The following is a 22,489-nucleotide window of genomic DNA, read 5'->3' as shown; positions in this document are numbered from 1 at the left end:
CCAGAGAGGAAAAGAAAAGCGGGCTCTTCCCGCTAGGCTCCTAAAACTAAGGATGCGGCCACAATGTTTCCTCACATGCATGTTGCTCTGGGGAAAAGGGGGGCAAGGGGAAAACAGGAAAGAACAATCAGGAAAGAAAGAAAAAGAGAGAGGGAGAGAGAAATAAAAAGATGGCAAAAGTGGGAAGTTCACGGTGGGCGCGTTAGTACCCGAATCCCATCTTGGAACTCGCAGGAACATGCCCACCCCCTGCATCTGCGGGCAAAGGGACAGAAGAGCCCCGGGGGGCCTCTACCAGAGTCAGAGTCATACATGGGGGCAGAGCTAAGACTGGAAGGCCCCCTTCTGCGGCCTTGGAGCCAGGACGGAAAGGAAGGGCCCCTGGGGAGGAAAAGCAGCTCTGCTCCCCTTCCTCCCAGGCTCCCCGGGATGCAGCAAAGCCCCACCGGGCCACCTCAAGTGCTCCCGCAGGAAGAAGACCATCTGACCCTCCTCCTGCTGGGAAGTGAAGAACCCACTGTTGTCCACACCTGCAAAGTCCAGGTCTTCTATGTGGCACTTCTCTATCCTCTCCACCAGCTCTGGAATCCTGATGTTATACTTTTCAACGACTGCAATCTTGGCTTCCAGCTCCTTATCCTCGGCCGCCGTCACGTATCTCTTGAAGCCACTAAAGCCTTCCCTGTGTACCCATCTTCTAATAAACCTGTCTTTGATAACGAGGTTCTCTGAGGAGGACACACATTCGGGTTAACACGACCAGGCTCCGTGAGCTACCACAGCCACAGCTCCCCATTCCTAGCCAACAGCACCCTCGAAAACTGAAGCTTGGAGATCCGGGTTCTAGTACCAACTCCTTCACTAACCTACTGTGTGACCCTGGGCAAGTCCAAAAGGACCTATGCCTTAGCTTCTCTGTCTCCACACTGAGGCTTGAGGGCCCAACCCTTGACATCTCTACCCACTTCACAGGGATGTGAACCAACGCAGCATGGAAAGGAAATGCGCTGCAAGATGTTAGCAACAGCCACATGGGGCCCATGCAGAGGTGTCAGTGGGGCAGCTGCTGGGGCAGACAGCCTCCGGGACCAACAATAGGAGGAAGTTCAGACTCCTGAGACAAGGGTCTAGAAGGAGCTCTCGGTACCTCTGCAGACAGGAGACCTCAGCCTCCCACTCCAGGTGGCAAGAGAGCCACACTAGCTCCACCCCTTCTCCAGGAGGCGACTCCGAACCAACCCGCCTGCTCCCAGCCCTCATCACTGGCATGCTGTCGACTGCCACCGCGGCCGCGAGGGTACTCACGTTTCTTCCGTTCTTCCTCTGGCTGAAGAAGGATCCATATATCAATGATTCTGTCCAATCCAAATGATTTAATCCCCTGAAAAAGTGTTTTGGTAGCATTTTTGTTTTTTTTGTTATTTTCCGTTTTGTTTCGTTATTGTTGTTGTTTTAACAAAACAGGTGAAAGCAAATGTAGAGATGGGATTTTGAAATGAGATATTTTCTTGCAAATGGATCTCAGATCACACCCAGAGCAATCAGAAAGGAAGGAGGAAATGTCATCAAGCACAAGGGAACTGCGGTTACCACGCAGCCTGAGCACTTGGGATTATCAAGTGCTAAGTGACCTCAAACTCTTCCTCTGTTTAAAAAAAAAAAAATAGGGGGACGGGGAAGACCCAGCTATAGGTTGCTCTCTTGTCAAAAAGGGGCACCTGAAACCATCTACCTTTCAGGAACAGAAACACGGCCGCAGTGGAGGCTCCAAGGATACCTGAACACTGCGTGCGGAACGTCAGTACTTACCACTGCGTCTTTGGAGGAAGACCTAAGCTAGAGATGCCCACAGGTCCGGACTGTCGTGTGGTTTAAAATCTTAGCTCCTGGGGGGGTGGGGGAGCCCTGCCTGTATCACAGCATAGCCCCTTCTACCTAGAAGCACATGCCAAGCACTGTCCGGGACCCCCGCGCAGAAGAAACCCGTGACTGAGGCACCACCCTCCAAGGACCTGTCATCATTTGGGGAAGAGACATACAAACCGCTGACATCAAACAGAGACTGAAATAAGCCAGCACGTATCGTAGTTGGAGAGCAGATGTGATCGAGAGTGCTGCCACATGCTTCAGGCGACACGTGGGTGTGACAGAGGGACCACAACCACTTACTGTCTACCATGCCCCATGTGGGCCACACTCCAAGAGTGCTATTTTCTAACAATAACAAAAAATGCTTAAACTACGCTATAACCACTAGATGAAATACTGTAGTCGTTCACGTAGAAACATGAAAGAAAAGATGCTTACATGTGGAGTAAAAAAAAAAAAGAACACATTTTTAGGTACATTATAATTCCAAGCATCAACGTGTTCAAGTATGTGTGTGTGGGGGGGTGTATTGTTGGCTACAGGTTTTCCTTTAACTGATTTTAACTTTTGTCCCTCTAGGCCAGTAGTTCTCAACCTTTTTAGTCTCAGGACACCTGTATATTCTTAATCATTATCGAGGACCCCAAAGATCCTTTTTGTTTACATGGGTTTTATCTACTGATACCATGTTTAGAAATTTGGGAGATTTAAGAATAATTGTTTTAAAGATAATAAACCCATTGGGATCCCTGGGTGGCGCAGTGGTTTAGCGCCTGCCTTTGGCCCAGGGCGCGATCCTGGAGACCCGGGCTCGAATCCCACGTCGGGCTCCCGGTGCATGGAGCCTGCTTCTCCCTCTGCCTATGTCTCTCTCTCTCTGTGTGTGTGTGTGTGTGTGTGTGTGTGTGTGTGTGTGTGTGAGACTATCATAAATAAATTTAAAAATTTTAAAAAAAAAGATAATAAACCCATTGTGTGATAATGTTTTTATGAGGAAAAGAACCTTCCAAAAAATTAGAGTGGTATTCGACATTTTTGTAATCTTTGAACTCTCTGGCTTAATAGAAGCCAGATTCTCACGCCTGCTGTGTTAAGTCTATCGTGATAATGTGGTTTTGGTTGGATTCTATGTAGCGTATCCAGCTTCATTCCTGTCCTTGGAGAAGAGAAGCACTTTAAGAATTGTTCTCAGGTGGTTGGTGTGGGTATTCTTTGATACAACACCAAAATTCAAGTGGTAATTTAATTGTGTGGTATCTGAAATCGTATCGATGAGCTTTTCATGCTGTTAATTAAACTCCATTGGCTCCAAAAAAAAAAAAAATGTAGAAATGTGTGTCTATAAAGACACAGACATGAACAGCAAAAGGGAAAATTGTTATCTGAAATACTGAGATTGAGCGTGAGGTTTTTTTTTCCTTTTAATTTCCAAAGCTTCCATAACTTGGCTGGATAATCTTTATCAATTAAAAAAAGAGAAAATTCAGAACATCTTTTGATTATGACTCACTGACTGTATATACCAAGTGCCCACACACAGGAAGCCCTCAAAAACACTGTTTTTCATAAACAGAGTGAACATCTCTTAGTCATGTAACTTTGCTTTGAAGAGTCAGAAATGTCACACATGTGTCACTTAATCCTAACTTCCCCGGGAACCAGGTAAAGGCATTAATCTTGTCTCAGAGATGGAGAGAATGAGGCACACAGAAGTGGTGACTTGCCACAAGCCACACAAAGTTAGTGACAGAATCATATCTAGAACCCAGACGTCCACACCCTCTACGCTGGAGCCCACTAGCGCCTCCCAGCTGTGTTGGCAGCTCCCTTGTCCTTTTTTTTTTTTTTTTAAAACTCTAGGGGTTTATTTTTTTATTTATTTATTTTTTTGTTTTATTTATTTATGATAGGCACACAGTGAGAGAGAGAGAGGCAGAGACACAGGCAGAGGGAGAAGCAGGCTCCATACACCGGGAGCCCGACGTGGGACTCGATCCCGGGTCTCCAGGATCGCGCCCTGGGCCAAAGGCAGGCGCTAAACCACTGCGCCACCCAGGGATCCCTCCCTTGTCCTTATACTAATGAACACCACACACCACAACACTCGAGCAGGTAGCCAGCCGGCAGCCTCATTTGCAGAGCCAAAGATGAGAAGGGTGTCAGTGTTTTAAAGAGCAGAGAAAAGGATCCTCAGTCCTTGCTGGTTCCTCATAAGAATGGCTAACATATCGGAACAGCTAGGGGGAAAAGACCTCAGTCATGGTGCAGATGGTGCCCCAAACCCTAAATGCTTGCTTGTGTAATAATCCTAATGAAGCTGAATGCTTTCATTGGCTGGGTTTGTGTCTGTGCAGGGAGGAGTCGGGAGAGATTTACTCTTACCCCAATCAGATGTATCCTCGCGGGGACTTCTCCTTCCGTCACCCGCACAGCCTCATCAAACACATTGGCATTGGTCCGGGACAACAGGGCCACCTGCCCCTTGGCGTCACCTCTAATGCCACCTTTTGGGAGAGAGCACAAACTCTGTGGCAAATCCAAGTAAACAGGAAAACTAACTTTTGTAACAAATAAATGAAGAGTAACTGAAGGCCTTACTCTGGTGGTTTCCTCCAACCAAAGTCTTTTTCCTCACTCTCTTGCAGACATCCAAGATGGTAGCTCCCACGTATGCTATTTCCACGCCAAATCTGAAACTCTGTGGGAAAATGACAGAACAAAAGGATTCAACAAGCCCTCCCTGAAGTAGGTTCGCCTGTTTCTGTCCCCGCAAAGACCCTGCTTGTTGATTCCTGACTCACCCTATCTGGAAAGTGGATTTGCAAATTCCCCACTGTAAACCCGCTCACAAGGAATCGAAGAATCTTGCCAATCAGACCATCGCTGACTTGAGTTCTAAGCTTTCAGAAATTGAAGCTTCCACCCTGAAACCCTCCGGTTACCTCTCTTCCTTTACCCTTTACCCCCACATCCAGATCTGGGCGATCCTCCCACCAGAGGGTCTATGCTCTTTTTCTCACCACTGCTACCATCTCAGCTCAGCAGCCCAAACTCCATGCCTCACCCACTCGGTCTCTCCCGCCCTCTTGCCAGATGACTCTTGCCCACATACTTTCATCAGGCCACACCCTTGCCACAAAAAAGGAAGAGCAGCACGTGAGGAAAATGGCAGTACATGCACTCTGAACATCCCTCACGGCCCGAACAGCCTCTTCTCCTCTCATTCCCCAAGACCAGTGGAAAACTTAGCTTTTAAGCAAATCTACCCTTCCTTCCAAATCAAATCAAATGAGAGTGTCAATTATTCAAAAGATGGAGGGAGGGCAGGAGGGTTTCTCATCTCGCCTCTGAGCCTCCCTCACCGTTAATTTAAAACCACCGCCCCACACGGCCAACCCCAAGTATCGTCACTCTCTGAGCCTTCCCTGCACGCCCCCTGCCTTGGCACATGGCCAGTTGTTCTCTACCCTTCGAAACGTGGCCCCACACCCACGTCCTTGATCACTGCAGCTGGAAAGACACCCTCATCTCCAAACTCATGGTACTTACAGCCCTTTGCCATGTACTAAGGACTTAAAGTAATAAACTGCTACACGCTCTGGTGAACATCGACAATACTAAAGAAAACATGAGCCTTTCAACAAATAGCACTTTGTTGCTACAGAACCATTCTGAGGGAGCCATGACCCAAAAAATAAAATGAAATATCCACGAGTCCACAATGATATAAATAAATGATCGAATAAAGAAGTAAGTGGGAGAGAAGACAAAAATCTTCTTTGTAGAAGAATTCTAAATAGTTTATGGAGCTACCCCAGCAGCCTCATGCGGAAAGGTACGGGCAAGGGGAGGGTCGTTACAGCTTTCTCAGACAACCAGGGATGCCACGAGGTGTCACGCATACACGAGTTTTCCAAATTTCTATTTCACTTGAAAGCAAGAATTTTATCTTTGGCAACAAACATTTGTCAGTTGTTTTCCTGGAAGTCACAGCTCACTTCCTTCATTTTTGAGAAAATGCCAAGTACCCAAGTCTGTCAGCTGTTCTCTCGAGTACCAACATTAAATACACACAAAAGCAGTCAGTTGAGCTCACAACTCTATCACAAAAGTGCTCTTTGTCAGACAGCCAACACACTTCCGTCAGCCCCTTATCCCACAGAATACTAGAGACACACCCAAGGGCTAGCAGTTCATCATGTCCACTGGAACATCAGAACGTTCTGGAGTTGAACCTCTTTTGTTCATTGTACCCTGAGTGCGCTGCAAGAACACTATGACAGCCGGCACCGTTTGGTGCCACCACCTTGATTCACGGGAAGGCATCAGCGGTGCAAATGTGAACACAGTGACAATGGCACATGCCATTGTAAAAACAGTTCTGACTTTGCAGACCCCCTGACAACCACAGGGCACCACTGCTTAGAAGCGAGGATCCACTACATGCTGTGTGCTGACTAGACAACTTTGCACGGCGCCTGGCCCCCACTAACCACGGAAAAACGAGGGTGCAGGGGGAGACCACAAAGCTTGCTTCTACAGTTCTGGGGACTCGGAAGCAGAGAGAGCTCTTACCTGTGTGAGATAGAAGACGTGCGTGTGAGGGACTGTAAACAGAGCATTGACTGCACCACGGAAGGTATAGATCTGCTGATGTGGGTCCCCTACAAAGATTTTCCCACATGGCTGAGACAGAACTATGTTCATGATAGCTGCAACCAATAAGAGGGACAGTGAGAGAGCTGAAGGAATGCCAACTCACAGAGCAAAAGAAACCATATTTATGACAGAAAAAGATGAAAATTCTTTGTGGAACTAAGCCAGGGCGCGCTGGACAACAAAGTTGTCTTTCCCTGCAGGATACGCAGGCAATGCAAAGAAACAACTGTATAATGGACAAGAGAAACCGTTTCTAAGCCTAGGAATGCAGATTGTGTTTAGTCCTGGATAAATGAGGGAGTCTAAAAAAACCACTTAAGCAAATAAAAAAATGAGGCAAATTGTCTTCTCTAACATTATAACTCGGAGCTCAAAAATGACCCCACAAAGTCACACAATTTTCTATCGGCCACTTGAGAAACACACAACACAAACTGTCCACTCGAAGTTGACTAGCTTCTCCCCCTCAGCATAAGTCTACATCCCAATCGCCTGATGACCTATGCTTAGTCGACGTTTTAAGAATAACCGAAGCAAAGCATTTACAGAAAAATAAATTTGCTTTGATGGGGAGGAAGGACAACTGCCGAAATCCAAAGTCAAGTAATCAAGGATTTCTGCATAACTAAATTATCATTTGCACCTCTTCTTCATGAAAAATAAGAATAATTGACTCATTTCACATGTGTGTCCTTTTACATCATCAGGATGTTGTTTCTATGTGTGTGAGACCACTAATGTCCTGAATAGTTTATCACCTGGGGTACAGTCCTGGGCCTCGTCCACAAAGATGGCGTCAAAAGAGGCAAGCAAAGGCTTGCTCAGCTGCCAGAGTTTCAAATAACCTACAAGAAGGGAGCAGCAAGAGTGAGAACTCGCACATAGAGCAGTCACGCATACAGGTAACAAGATGTGGGAACTGGCATACCATCGTGAGTCATTTGGTAAGCCTCTTCCTTGCATTCCCCCAACTTCCGCATGTTGTCCCAGAGTCGGCTTGCTTCAAGGACACCATTCTAGAAGGCAAGTGACAATGGCAAGTCATAGTTTAAGCCCCTGGAAAAGACACCTCCTGAAATCACGTTCATTCTCATACACAGAACACCAGCACCATCAGAGCACAGTGAGGGGCAGTCACCTCCCTAACCTCCCTCTGGCTCCGCAATAGCCTTTGAACAATGTCAAGTGCAGAGATGAGTAAGAAGCTGGGGCCATACCAAGCCCAGCAACAGAACATCACTCAAAGACTACAAGATCTGGGGCAGGTAGAGAAGGGGAAGAGCACAAGATCTGACGAGCTAGAGAAGGCTGGATTCATTTTCTGGATTTATGACTAACCACTAAGTCATATAAAGAACGGGCAATGATTGAAAAGATTATAAAAGTCAGAGAAGAGATTTCTTATCTTTAGATCCTGTATCCAGCAGACCCAATGACAAGCTCCAATAAATCTTGGGTCAGAGGAGCCTCATCTGTTGAATTAAGAGGACCAGTGTGAAGATTAAGCAAAATGTCTCTGAGTCCTCTTCAGTGAAAACACTATCTACCTCACAGGTACCATGACAGGCCTATGGTCTGGTAGTCAGACATTCTGCTAGCAGTTCTGAAGAAATGAAAGACAACTAAGTCACTGTATTGTGTCGGCTCTTCTCATTTATCCTAGACCCCTGAAACTAAAGATATTTAGATACTCACCAGCTTTTCACTCTGCTCAACCATGACTCTCTGTCCTTGGCTGTTCTTACACCAGATAGGCACGTGATCAATCGTCAGCTCTTCGTCGGCCGAGGCAAAGAAGTTTTCTAAAGTCTTACATACTAGCTTGGCCCTTATAAATCCACCTTTTCCTTCAGCGAGGACAGAATTGACCATGAAGGGTGTCAACTTGAAGAGATTTAATTTCTTCTTTAATTGGTACCTGTAATACACATACCAAATGAACAGTATTTCACTGTTACCACTGCAATGGGGTATTTCCTGTCTCCCCCCATCCCAACCCCCTTCTCAGCAATGACACCACCTGGCCACCTTAAGTATCACATATAGGTTAGGGGTTAAAAAAAAAAAAAAAAGCCAGAGAGGTTGAGCAAGGTCCATGCAGGATTTGAAATGGCTTCATCAGGCTTTCAGGGATTCTCAGATAATAACCCAGAAGATGAAGTGGCTCACAGCAGATGCTATTACTCCATGGTGTGGACCAGACTCCAAAAGGTCCCTGGGGGGACATTCAAGTTCCCTGAAGCCCTCCCATCGAAGGGAATGCTAGTTCAGGGGCCCCAGGAGGCCTGGGCCAAGTGCACTTCAGCTGAGTCTTCTCCCACCCAACAACCTCAATGGTGGGAAGACTGCTGAGAGCCTGTACTCCAAGCCAGTCACTCAAACTTTCTGTGCCTCAGTTCCAGAGAAATAAGAATGCTCACCTCAGTAACACACTACTATTTGCAAACAACGTATTTTTACAGGGTAAAAGTGCAAATCACTAAATATCTTTATATTTCCTGCCTATCAGTGGAGATGAAAGCATTATATTTTCGTAGTGCTGCTGTGTGTAAGTTCATGTGTAACCATGATGCTCACAACAGGAAAACCAAGAATTAGACAGAACAAGGACGGTGGCAGTGCAATGCTCACTTCCGCCCGACGTGTCCGTAGGCCATGGAATGAAAGGTTTTGCAGGTGACGTTGCTGGGGAAGACCAGCTCAGCCTGCTTTGCGATGCTTTTGTTGAAGGTCACGTACAGAAACCTGCTCGTAGACCACTTCTCAGCATACTTGACCAGGGTAGAGGTCTTACCAGTGCCTGGGGAAGCCAAGAAGAAAGGAGTGACCCTTTGAGGATGCCCTTATTAGGTGTTATCCATGCTTATCTTGCCTCTGACAAGTTCTTCAATACTGGTAAGGAGCAGTGGATTCTATGCCAGATTAACATGGGATCATGGTTCTGGCAGGTTATAGCCAAGCAGTGAAGGACGAGCCACTCAACCTCACTGGCCTTCGGTGTGCTCCTCAGCCATGCGTGCACAACATTGACCTTTCAGTGTCTGGCAGGATAATTGCAATCATCAAGGTACCCAAGCAGAGGAACTTGGTAAGAGTAGCTATTGCTGGCCTAGGCAACAGTAACACTTCAATGGCAAGAGCATACAAGTGAGATTCAAGGATGCTTCTGGCCCATTCTGAGCTCTTGAGTGTGCCCTGCCTCTCCAGCATTCATTTATTCAGTTATCATTCACTTAACAAGTACTTATGAGCACCTACTCCATGCTCAGCTGTATGCTAAGCACTGTAAGTATGGGTATTTTTTTTTCTTATTTATTTATTTATCTGACAGAGAAAAAGAGCATGAGCAAGGAGAGTGGGAGAGGGAGAAGCAGGCTCCCCGTTGAGCAGGGAGCCCGACACAGGGCTCAATCCCTGGACCCCGAGATCATGACTGAGCCGAAGGCAGACGCTTAATCAAATGAGCCACCCAGGCGCCCCCACTGGGACTATGTTAAAACAAAAAACATAAAGCAAAGTTCTTGTACTACAATCTCAGGGATACAATACCACACAGTTGAAACAATTAGAACAAAATGAGAGTATAATGACAACACCACAGCAGACCAAAAAAAAAAAAAAAAAAAGTATAAATTTGGAAATAAAAAAAATCTCACCTATAAAAGAAGAAAAATAGTACCTCTTTCCCTACCTAACAGGGCTCTTATGAAGATTAATGACACGGTATGGAAGTATTTATAAAATGTGTGCGTCAGCTATACTTATTAAATAATCAAGTATCAAGTAGTTAATACAGATGATTAGTTACAGTAAGAGTTCAGAGATCATATACAACTCAAATGGCTAAAGAAGCCTCCACCAAGAAGAAATAGAAATGATGGAAGTCAAATTAGCACAGCAAAGAAGGCAGGCCGGGGTGGGGAGATGCATGCTCTTAGAAACAGACCCAGCTTTGAATTGTACCTCCTCCACTATTTGTTTATTTAACCTGGGCAAGTCATTTTAATTTCTCTGAGTTTCAAATCCTTATCTACAAAACAGAGATAACTAACAAACCTTACAGAATGGTGTCATGATTTGGCACAGTGCCAGGCATTGAATGAACTGTCACTGTTGTTTGTGGCAGGATATTTACACAGAAAAGAAGCAGGAAGGGATTCCAGGTAGAAAACAGTTTGAGCAAAGGCTCAGACTGAAGAATAACCAAGCACTGTAGGAGACTATAAGCACCATTAGTTGACTGAGGCAGGAGAATTACAGACAGCATATTCAGGATTATAAATTAGAATCAAACTCAGGGAGAGCCTCCCAGACTTTAACCCTACAGAAATCAGGAAGCTACTGAAACATGGCCTGCCGCTCCATGAGCAATTAGTACCAGAGCATATAATATACAACGATAAATGCCGGCTGGATCAATCCTGGTGGCATCTATCCCACAGACTAATTCCTATGAACTATCTGTCCAACCAGGAAGTCCAGTGTGGATGCTCCCCGGACTGGTAAAACACAAAACAAAAAACCACCACCACAACACAAACCAAAAACCAAGCATTCCTTAGCTGCTTTTGAAATTATTTAATTGCAGTAATTGGATAATAGACCAAGGTAAAGAAATTCTGACAGGTAGCAGGGAAGGGGGATAAAAGGCATGAACCGGACTCTTCAGTCCCTTACCTGCAAATGCCATAATCTTTACCACCTGGAGAGGTTCCATCTTGTGGCTCAGAATCAGCTGTTGTTCATGTGTAAGTTGGATGGTTGTTTTCTTGCTATAATCATTATAAGAGAGAAATTAGAAAAATAGAAAGGAGTTCAAAAGACCAGGTGATGGACTATCACAAAGCAAATAGCAAATCGGAAGAAAATGAACCAAACAAAAGGCCTCCCCGTGGAGCGATAAACATGTTCCAAAGCTAGTTTATGATACTGGTTGCACATTCAATAAATGTACTGAAAATCACTGAATCGTACAATTAAAATGGGTAGATTTTACATAATGTAAATTATATCTCAATGAAATTGTTAGGACAGAACACCTCTCCTCGTTAAGTAGAAGGAATGGAGAAGAGAAGACAAAACACACACATACACAAATCCCTATATACATACCCCGGCCAAACCGATGGTTCCTCCTTAACTTCTGTGGCCTGCGTACAGGAATTCTCCTGAAGATACAGGCAATAGAAAATGTTGTAGTGAATCCTAATAGGGAAAAAGCAGATTTAGAGATTCTCAAATTAAGTCACAACCTCTATCTTGTTTTCCCACAGATGTGTTTGGACTCCTTACCATTTCTAAAAAAGAAAATACCTACCACCAATTTGTAGGAGAAAAAAATGAAAAGAAACTAACCAATAAAAGACTTCAAATACACCTAGAGCTGACCAAAGCCCTGCCGTAAAACACAGCTCTGGAAAGGTGCCCGGCTCCAATGTGTAATGGCAAAGGAGAGAGGCCAGGACTAGCTGTGCCCTAAAGAGACAAATAATCACAAAAGTAGTAAGAACCAGCTGGAAACAAATGTAAATTCTACTCTGAGCAGTGAGATTCCTGCTCAGCATCAACTTAATGTCATCTTATCCTTCTCAGACTCCTTTGCTTCTTGTAAGGTGGTAATTGGTGTAGGAGCACAAAGAACATTCTATCCCTAAAGGTCCCAAAGGAAGGGTGCTACACAGAGAACAAGATATGATCACCAAGGTCTGGAAACAAAGCAGCCTCCAAGCCACCTAAAGGGGCCCAAGATGACACGGAGCAGGAGTGCTGCGTGCCAGGAACAGGCCAACAGCCTGCTACACGCCGCTCCAAAGCTGTGTTCACAATGCCCCCAAACTCTACTCTCTCCATCACCAACTGCCACATTTAGCACAGTGCTCCCCATCCCCAGAGTGAGACATATCTCCAAGGACCAATCTCTTTGATGCAACAAATACTTATAATAACACAACACTTCAGTCTCTGGTCACATTATCTCCCAGGTTAAGCAGGACGAAATACATAAACACGAGGAAACTCAACATATCATACCCTCCACTCATCTCTGTCCTTGTGGACATGGAGATAACCTGCAGGTTCATATTCACACTTAAGAACATCATTCACGATTTATGCATTTGTGTTGTCCCAATTAATCCTAAAGTTCCCTGTCCTGTGTGTCAATGCCATGGCATGGGACACAACGTAAATGACATTTAACAGACCGAAACTAACTCAGAAACGCAGCAAATACTCTGACATTTGCTGGGGATGACAATGGATCACGTTCAGGATGGAACATGACATCTGCATGTTCCATCCTGAACTTCCCCAAGGATGACTGGGCCACAGCGCCCGTGGTGCCACCAGCCACGTTCCTCCTCGGACTCAGGGATCCCAGGGAAAGACAATCCTCTCTGGGCCTTCTGCTTCCCCAGGACAGGCTGCAGCGTCACACTGCCCTCTCCCCATGGCCACCCTCAACTTCCCTCGTCGGGCTGCTGTCTCCCTCCCCTCCACGGTCCATCCACACTAGACCACTTCTCTGCCTTGTATATACTAAATTCATTCCTGTCTTTGAGCCCTGAAATAATCTACTCCTGCTAAAATGCTCTCGCTCCGATCTTAAAACGACATTGTAAAATTGACATTTGGGTTTTAATTCAAATGCTACTTCCTCAGAGCAGCTTTTCGCACCCAATCTAATGTAGTGTTCTCCCCCACTCATCTGTCATCCAGTTTTCTTTGTACCACTCTTCACTCATTACGATGTTCCTGTTTAACCCGTTCACCGACGCGTTACCTGTCGCCCCTCCCCTGCACACCTAGTCCACGAGGCTAGAATAGCGGCTGACTCAGTCACCAGGCCCTCCCAACAGGCAGCCAATGCTTCATATTTGCTAAATCTGTGACACCAGCTGACCTGTGACACCCACTGGCATGTGAAGCGGGGATGGTCACTCTGAAGGAAGCACCCACGTACTAGAGACGGCAGGGCCAGTGAGACTCAGCCACATGGCTCACACACCACCCCAAAAAAGAAATGGAGGAACCAAATCCTCATGCTTCCCTAGCAAAATGTAGTCATGTAGGAAGAAAGAAGGCTCCTTCTAAGGAAGGGGAACATCACGTTGGGCTTGAACGTCCACCTGCCTCAGCGCTACTTCCCAGCCCAGTGGCACTTCACATTCGCAGAGCAGGTCTGATTGTCACAGCACCTTCCTTTCCCCACAAGGGAGACGGGGTAGGAGTGGTGTGAGCTCTGCGGCCTGCCCAGCGCCAGAACTGGGCCTCTCCCCGACTAGGGCCTCAGCTCCTCCTCCCACCGCTTTACCGGTTGCTGATGTTGATCCCCTTCTCCCTCATGGCATAGAGAAGCACAGCGATGCAATACAAGGTCTCGGTGATGTCTGGCATGGTCACAGTGGAGCTGGGCCTCCTGAGACAGAAGAGCAGCTGCTGAACGTCGTTCACACTGCTGGACAGCAGGACAATGGCTGCCACGAGAGCCCACACGTTGACACCCTGCAGAGGGAGGCAGACGGGGGCAGAGACAAGACCCAGAACACGATGAATAAAGAGCAGCAAAGAAAGCCAAGTATGACATTCGCGCGCTATCTCAGATTGCCCTAGCCAAGTGCAAACTTCCCCAGGATATTTGGAAACACGGCAACCTTTCCTCTGGATCCCTTTCTTCTCATCACTCTTAGATTTGAGTTCTTAGTTTTCTTTAGTTAAAAAACATGAATAAGGGATTTAACAAAGGACCTTGCAAAAAAGCAGCAAAGAAAGCCAAGTATGACATTCGCGCGCTATCTCAGATTGCCCTAGCCAAGTGCAAACTTCCCCAGGATATTTGGAAACACGGCATCCTTTCCTCTGGATCCCTTTCTTCTCATCACTCTTAGATTTGAGTTCTTAGTTTTCTTTAGTTAAAAAACATGAATAAGGGATTTAACAAAGGACCTTGCAAAAAAGCGTATACTCCCACCTCCCCACCATTCCTGTCCAGGTCAGCGTGAGCTCCCAGGTCCACAGAGACTCGACAGTCAGAGGAGGCTCACCACACGACCGGTGCCCACCTGGGATACAGAAGAAGATGGCAGTCTTCTTAGGGGACAAAACCAAGACTGACAATTCCCTGGCATAAAGACGTTAATCTACTCTTTACTTCATGTTATTATTTAATAATGATTAAACACTATGCTAATTAATGTTCTAATTAATATTACTTAAATGTTTTCATTATCTTTAAAAATATAATGTTTTAATTAATGTTAATTAATATTAAATAAATGGTTGGAAATTTATTACTACAGGCACAGTACACTCTGGTTAGTAGTATCTAAGAAAATGTTCACAGACTCAGAGAGTCAAATACTGGAAAAGTATCTTTTGCATTCTTAACTTTATTACACATATCCCTGTTAAAAAAAAAAAAAATCATTCCAAGAAAGGTTAGTTCATACAACTCTCAGTCCAACCATCCTGTGGAAGAAATCTTACTCCATCATCACCATCAATCACTTCACTAAAGACAGTAGAGGAAAAAAAAAAAGAGGAATGCACACGGCTGGATTTCTAACCCTCTGCAGGTTGCAGAATACAGGCTTGAGGGTCCATATAGCTTCCAAGATAAAATTTAAGAAGCCCTGATCTAGGGATGCCTGGGTGGCTCAGTGGTTGAGCGTCTGCTTTTGGCTCCGGTCATAATCCCGGGGTCTTGGGATCGAGTCCCACATCGGGTCCCTGCAGAGAACCTGCTTCTCCCTCTACCTGTGTCTCTGCCTCTCTCTCTCCTTTCTCATGAATAAATAAATAAAATCTTTAAAAAAAAAGAAGAAGAAGAAGCTCTGATCTAGATAAGGAGCCACAAGACTGAGTCAGGTATAACTGAGGAATCACCGAACTCTACCTCTGAAACTAATAATACATTATATGTTAATTAATTCAATTTAAATACAACAAAATTAAATGCAAAAATAAATAAAAGGTCATCTGTCATATCACCAAAGATACGGAGCACGGTGAGCATTTTAGTGTCTTTTCATGTTATTATATGTAATCAGTAAATAAATTTTATTTTATTAAAAAAAAAAAAAAGCCTGAGGAAACTGAAGACTATTTCTAGCTTTCCACTGACTCACAGTGTCTATAGTAAGAAACTTCATTTCTCTGGTCCTCTCAAATAACCCAGTTGTTGACAATGAAATGTGCTATCCTGTAAAGAAATCCTTATTAATCAAAGTTTTCAGAGGCCAGATAACCATCCTCTGTTGAAGCTTCCCCCACAGAATGGGAAATTGGATTAAGTACCTTCCAAGTTGAAGGATCTCTAAGAATGTGGCCTGTTATTTCCAGAATGGGGTGAATGACAAGATTAAGGCTTGATTAAAGGGAGATCATGAGAGCACCTGAGTGTGAGCTCAGTTGGGGAAGCATCTGACTCCTGATTTGGGCTCAGTTCATGACCTTAGGGCTGTGAGATCAAGCCCCGTGTTGGGCTCCGCACTGGGCATGGAACCTGCTGGAGAGTCTCTCTCCCACTGCCCCACAACTCCTTCTATTAAAAAAAAGTAAAGATTTTGAAAATAGATCTAAAATGACCTTCAGGGATCCCTGGGTGGCGCAGCGGTTTGGCGCCTGCCTTTGGCCCAGGGCGCGATCCTGGAGACCTGGGATTGAATCCCACGTGCATGGAGCCTGCTTCTCCCTCTGCCTATGTCTCTGCCTCTCTCTCTCTCTGTGTGACTATCATAAATAAATAAAAAAAAATTTTTTTAAATAAAAAATAAAATGACCTTCAGCCAAACTTAATCACCAATACACTCTGTTGCAATGGGAAAGGGTGTCACCCGTGCCTACACTTTCCCACAGCTTCCCCACTTACCGCAGCAGCCACGTAGAGATCAGGAAGGTGCTGCCGCACGCAAGCCTCTGCCTCGGGAAGAAGGGGGTGGTCCCTGAGACTCCACAAGGCCCGTCCCGGATCCACACTTGGGGAGCATTTCGTGGTGGCTGTATAGCTGTACAACAGTCACAGCAGAGTCCATGAGAAAGGTGATCCTAAGTGCTAGTATCTGGGAAGGGGTTTCAGAATCGGTCTTCCTCCCAGGAGAGAAGCAACTCACCGGATGAGGTTCAGCACACACAAGTCCGACTCCTTCTCTATGCCGTAGTTCAGGAGGATGCCATCCACTTTGCTCACGGCTTGCTCTTCATTCATCAGGTATCGATGATACAGCTTTTTCCAAGGAATGAACTGGATCGTTTTAAAAAAAAAAAAAAGAATCCACAATAACATTCAGGCAATGGCCATGAGATGGCCATGAGACAACAGATTAAGCCACAAACATACAACCTTCAAACACTTAAAAAGCACTTACAGCTCACAATTCAAAAGCTGGGCAAGCAGGGTAGAAACACTACACACATTTCGGCTGGAAAAGAGGAGAACTGGGTCTTGGTTTTGGTTCTAACCAAAGATACAGAATCTGGGAAAAGCCAGTAGTTCAATTTCCCTTGTCAGGACACCAATACTGCAGAGTTTCAGTGAAGACCAAACAGTATGAGAACTGTGGCTGGGGGTTCCTGGGTGGCTCAGTCAGTTAAGCATCTGCCTGCAGCTCAGGTCACAATCCCAGGGTCCTGGGATCGAGTCCTGCATTGGGATCCTGCTCAGTGAGGAGTCTGCTTCTCCCTCTCCTTCTGTGCCTTCCCCCGGAGCTGGTGCTCTCTTCTCTCATTCTCTCTCAAATAAATAAAAATAAAATCTTTAAAAAGAGCTGTGGCTGGGGACACCTGGGTAGCTCAGTGGTTGGGCGCCTGCCTTTGGCTCAGGTCATGATCCCGGGATCCGGGACTGAGTCCCACATTAGGCTCCCTGTGAGGAGCCTGCTTCTCCCTCTGCCTGTGTCTCTGCCATTCTCTCTGTCTCTCATGAATAAATAAAAAACTCTTAAAAAAAAAAAAAAAAAAAGAACTGTGGCTATACTAATATTAGACAAAAATAGGCTCTATATCAAAAACTATTCCAAGAAAAAGAAGATTATATAATGATAAAAGGGCCAACTCACCCAGAAGATATAACAATCATAAATATAAATGTGCCAAATCTCAGAGTTCCTCACTGGAGGAAGCACAGAATTAAAGGGAGGAACAGACAGCAACATGATAGTTACAGGAGATTTTAATACTTCACCTTCAAGAATGAACTAAAGAATCAAACAGAAGATCAGTAAGGAAGCAGAAGATGTGAACAATAGTAGATCAAGTGGACCGAACAGGCAGATACAGAACATCCCACCCAACAACAGAAGAATGTAGTCTTTTCAAGCACATGTGGAACATTCTCCAGGACAGATCACATGCTAGGTCAGAAGACCAGCCTTAACCAATTTAAAAAGACTGAAATTATAGAAAGTATGCTTTTCTATCACTACAGAATGAAACTAGAAATTAGTAGCAGAAAAAAATCTGGAAAACCTCCAAGTATGCAGAAATTAAACAACACATTTTTATAAACAACCAGTGGGTCCAAAAAAAAGAAGTAAGATATTAGAAAATACCTAGGGACAAATTAAAACAAAAACATAGCATACCAAAACTGATGGGATGAAGTGAAAGCCATGCTCAGAGAGGTTTTTAGCTGTAAACATCTATATTACAGAAGAGAGACCACAAATCAACAACCTACCTTTACATCTACAGGGACTAGGAAAAAGCAAGCAGAAGGAAGGAAGTAATAGTCCAGAGCAGAGATAAATGAAATAGAAAAGAGAAAAACTGAAAGAAAAAAAAAATCAGTGAAACTAAGAGTTGGTGTTCTTCAAAGATCAACAAAATTAGAACGCTTGGATGGCTCAGTGGGATAAGTGCCCAACTCTTGGTTTCATCTCAGGGTCCTGAGATCAAGCCCCACACGGAGCTTCATGGAGCTCTTCCTCTCCCTCCACCCCTCTCTCTGTTCTCTCTCTCTCTGTCTCTCTCAAATAAATAATTTTTTTTTTTTTTTTTTTAAAGATCAACAAGGGCAGCCCGGGTGGCTCAGCGGTTTAGCGCTACCTTCAGCCCAAGGCCTGACCCTGGAGACCCGGGATCGAGTCCCAGGTCAGGCTCCCTGCATGGAGCCTGCTTCTCCCTCTGCCTTTGTCTCTGCCTCTCTCTCTCTCTGTGTGTGTGTCTCTCTCATGAATAAATAAATAAAACCTTTAAAAAAATAATAAAAATTAAAAAAATAAAAAGACCAACAAAATTGACAACCTCTTCAGTACAGTAAGGGAAAAAAAAAAGGAGACTCAAATCACTGAAATGAGAAAGGAAAGAGAGGACATTACAAATAGTATCACAGAAATAAAAGGCCATGAATAAATTGGACAACCTAGAAGAAAGGACAACCCAGCACGGCTGACTCATGAAGAAACAGAAAATGTGAACAGACCAAAAAGTGACTGAGTCAATAACCAAAAACCTCCCAACCAAGGAAAACCCAGGACCAGAGGATTTTGCTGGAGAATCTCACCAAGTATTAATTCCTTCATAAGAACTAATATCATTCCTTCTCAAATGCTCCAAAAAAACTAAAGGGGAGGGACGACCTCCAAACTTATTCTGTGAGGCCACCATAACCCTATACAAAAACCAGAGAAAGATACTATGAGTAATGAAAGGAAGACGAGGGCTACAACAGATCATCTGAAATAAATATGTAGCATCCTGGTTAGTGATGATGAAAAACAACGTCAGTCTAACATTTTTAGAGAGAAGTGTAAGTCAGGATATTCTTCTCCAGATCTTCTCAAGCAGAATGAAGACAACTCACTCATCCCCATCTGTGACTACTTAGTTCACACTGGAGACATCTCAGTTCAGTGGGTAGAAATACTATGACATACAACAGAATTCACATCCAAATGCATAAAGATAGTTGTCCAAAAGTAGGAGACGAGACTTCAAGCAAAGAATGAAGCAAGTACATTACAATATGAAATTTCCTCCACTATCTTTCATGCTTAGAAGAAAAATGTACTAACTCTTGCTATATCCATCTTGCATTCCATCCCTAAATTTTTTTTTTAAGATTTTATTTTAGAAAGAGAAGGAAAGAGAGACAAGCATAAGTGGGGACAGGAGCAGAGGGGGAGGGAGAGAATCCCAAGAAGAGTGAGCCCAATGTGGGAATCAATTCCAAGACCCTGAGATCATGACCTGAGCCAAAGTCAAGAATCCTAGATGCCCAACCGACTGAGCCAATCAGGCAGCCCTCCATTCCTAAATTTCTAAACTTCACTATATTTGAAGGGAAAGTTCATCTTCATTTCTATGGTTTATCCCCACAGTCTAGGGGATATCGTAGGCCAAGCAAAACATGCTCCCAGCCATTGGGTTTACCTTTGAACCTGCACCTGGGAGGGAAAAAGTATAATTGAAGCACAAACAGAAGGGCAGGGCACCAGAGCAGTGACAGGACAAAGTCAGCACCAGGAAGTCTCTTCTGAGAGCACAGGCTGCCCACTGTATCAACTGCAAGAGGGACACGCAGGCATTTTCACACGAGACTAGTTTATGAATCACCTATGTATATATCATGAGGCATAATGGAGATTGCAAAAAACAGACCAGCACCCTTCTATCCATGAACCAATACTGTAAGAGGAGAAGGAAGGAGGGCGCCTGGTGGCTCAGTCAGTGAAGTGTCCAACTCTTGGTTTCAGCTCAAGTCATGATCAGGGTCGTGAGCTCCAGCCCTGCATCAGGCCCCACACTCAGTACAGTCTACTGAGATTCTTTCCCCCTCCCTAACCCTCCCACTCTGCTCCTCCCCCTGGCATTCTCTCTCTCTCTCTCTCAAATAAATAAATAAAATATTTAAAAGGAAGAGAATGGTTCTCTCCACAATAATACAGAACATGGTAAGCTTCAGGTGTAAATTTCTACAGAAGCACAAGAAAGAGAAAGTGAAAAATTTCTATCTCACTTTCCAAGGAACAGGGTGAAGCCTTGAAGACATAAGAGGTCAACAGAGGTATAAGGGGCCCTTTACTGGGGCAGGGGTGCAGAGGGAGCTGGACCAACCTACAGAGGGGGAGGAACATGTGGCCTACAGTCAGGATGCAGGAAATCACTTGTGGTGGATAAAATACAGGGATATGTTGAGAAGTGGGCAATGAGGCTGTAAACAGACACGAGGGCACACGTGGAGAGCCTTAAATGCCTCCTGGGAAATTGGTAAATGGACGCTACCATTTCTGAAGACACGTTAAAATCAGAGGCATGCTTTAAGAGAAGCTAACCTATATGCTTTTACAGAAAGCAGCAGAGAGCCACAAGTGTCCGACATACCAGTGGGTCAAGGATGATCTCTCTCCAGAGATGGCACACTAAGCTCACGTTCCAATAGAGGTCTTCCACGGGGAGGAAGGCAAAGATGTGCCTTAGGACTTCACTGGGCAGGCTACAGATGTGGCTCTGGGGCTCTTGGCAAGGCAAGGTCCCAAGAAGCCCATAGTAAGAGTCAGGAATGGGATCTGGACCAATATCCTCCACTTGTTGGCTGGATTCTCCAGACTCTGCGGAACGCTGTGACAGAGAGTCCCCCGCTTCTTGCCTGGCTTCCCTGGGTCTTGTGCATGACAGGGACAAACGATGCCGTGGAGTTTTTTTAGAAACACCATCCCACTGACTGGTCCCTGTAGCTTGATTCCTATCATCCTCAAAGGACCGAGACCGCTTCCTTGCAGACAGGGCAGACCCTGACGAGCCCAGTCTTACTTCTCCATCGCCTTCCTGAGGCAGGGCACAATTGCTCTCTGCAGCAAAGATCATTTCCCCCTCCGAGTCCTTAGAGGTGTCCTGGCCCACAGAATTGCTTTTGGCCATGTCATTGGTGCACCGCTGCTGGCCAGCTAGGAAGAATTCAGTGTTGTATCTTTGACATCCTTGACCTGTACAGAGAACCCAAACAGAATGAACAAGATATGAATGACTGCTGACCCACTGTTGATCCAAATGAGGACAGCTAATTTTTAAGTACATACATTAATAGTGAAGAAATACAAGGATATAACAATTGGTCGATTGATTATATATATATATGACTTAATCCAGAAAATATTTCTATTTGGCACTATCATGTAGTCAGACACATACATGGGAAGAGACAGACACCAGTCTCCCATGGTCTGAGGACCACATTCCACCTTGCAGTATATACAAACTGAACACCCAAATGGACAGACAAAAAGTCAACAACTGCTCACGTGGACACACCCACTTACAAAAACTCACTTTTCCTGGCTTACTCTTACAACACAAAATCTAAGTTTGCTTAAGTAGGAAAGAAAATGCTTCAGGTTATCAGGATTCAGAAAAACTTACTCTTTGACTCAGTTAAAGCCCTTTTATTTTTATTTCCTCCTGTGAAGCTGATACATTAATTGATTTTAAAATAAAAAAAAGAGTCAGAATTCTCTTCATATTAGAAGAATGGTACCTAACCTAGTGCACACATTTATTCAGTTGGCATCTATTCAGCACCCATGATTCTGAGACAAATAGAAAGTAAAACACGGCATACATGCTCCCTAATCTCAAGACTTTCAGGCACTTAAGGGTGTCCAAATGGTGATTTCACACATCACTACTGTATTTTTAAACCCTATTGTAAAATGCCAATGATGTATTTAAACACCTTATCAGGGCAACCCAGGTGGCTCAGCAGTTTAGCACCACCTTCAGCCCAGGGCGTGATCCTAGAGTCCCGGGATCAAGTCCCACGTCAGGCTCCCTGCATGAAGCCTGCTTCTCCCTCTGCCTGTGTCCCTCATGAATAAATAAATAAAATCTTTTAAAAATAAATAAATAAACACCTTATCAATATATATCAGAATAACATGGTTCCTTCCTGAAATGGCTGTAGCCAGAATTCTTACTGTGGAAAATAAGAGAGTGGTACTAGAAAGGATTAGGCTTTAGAATTCATAGA

At 44.8% G+C, this 22,489-nt stretch overlaps 1 protein-coding gene across 2 annotated transcripts in view; it reads right to left on the bottom strand.

Annotated features, from left to right (window-relative positions):
- The window catches only part of FBH1 (F-box DNA helicase 1), a 50,256-nt gene that overhangs the window by 15,823 nt on the left and 11,944 nt on the right, over positions 1-22,489 (bottom strand). For both annotated transcript variants that reach the window (XM_055331129.1, XM_055331128.1), the window contains 15 exons: positions 20,848-21,449; positions 16,638-16,768; positions 16,397-16,532; positions 13,841-14,031; positions 11,641-11,733; positions 11,206-11,300; positions 9,160-9,328; positions 8,224-8,446; positions 7,457-7,544; positions 7,287-7,373; positions 6,445-6,581; positions 4,468-4,567; positions 4,252-4,373; positions 1,306-1,381; positions 531-728 (listed from right to left, as the gene is read on the bottom strand). In XM_055331129.1, coding sequence (XP_055187104.1) covers positions 531-728; positions 1,306-1,381; positions 4,252-4,373; positions 4,468-4,567; positions 6,445-6,581; positions 7,287-7,373; positions 7,457-7,544; positions 8,224-8,446; positions 9,160-9,328; positions 11,206-11,300; positions 11,641-11,733; positions 13,841-14,031; positions 16,397-16,532; positions 16,638-16,768; positions 20,848-21,384 — 2,383 coding nt within the window. In that variant the 5' untranslated portion in view covers positions 21,385-21,449. The remainder of the gene's footprint in view (positions 1-530; positions 729-1,305; positions 1,382-4,251; positions 4,374-4,467; positions 4,568-6,444; positions 6,582-7,286; positions 7,374-7,456; positions 7,545-8,223; positions 8,447-9,159; positions 9,329-11,205; positions 11,301-11,640; positions 11,734-13,840; positions 14,032-16,396; positions 16,533-16,637; positions 16,769-20,847; positions 21,450-22,489) is intronic.

This window comes from Nyctereutes procyonoides, unplaced genomic scaffold (genome assembly GCF_905146905.1).
Source record: "Nyctereutes procyonoides isolate TBG_1078 unplaced genomic scaffold, NYPRO_anot_genome, whole genome shotgun sequence".
Taxonomy (NCBI): domain Eukaryota; kingdom Metazoa; phylum Chordata; class Mammalia; order Carnivora; family Canidae; genus Nyctereutes; species Nyctereutes procyonoides.
The sequence above is the reverse complement of the archived record's forward strand: the minus strand, read 5'-3'. Positions and strand labels throughout refer to the sequence as shown.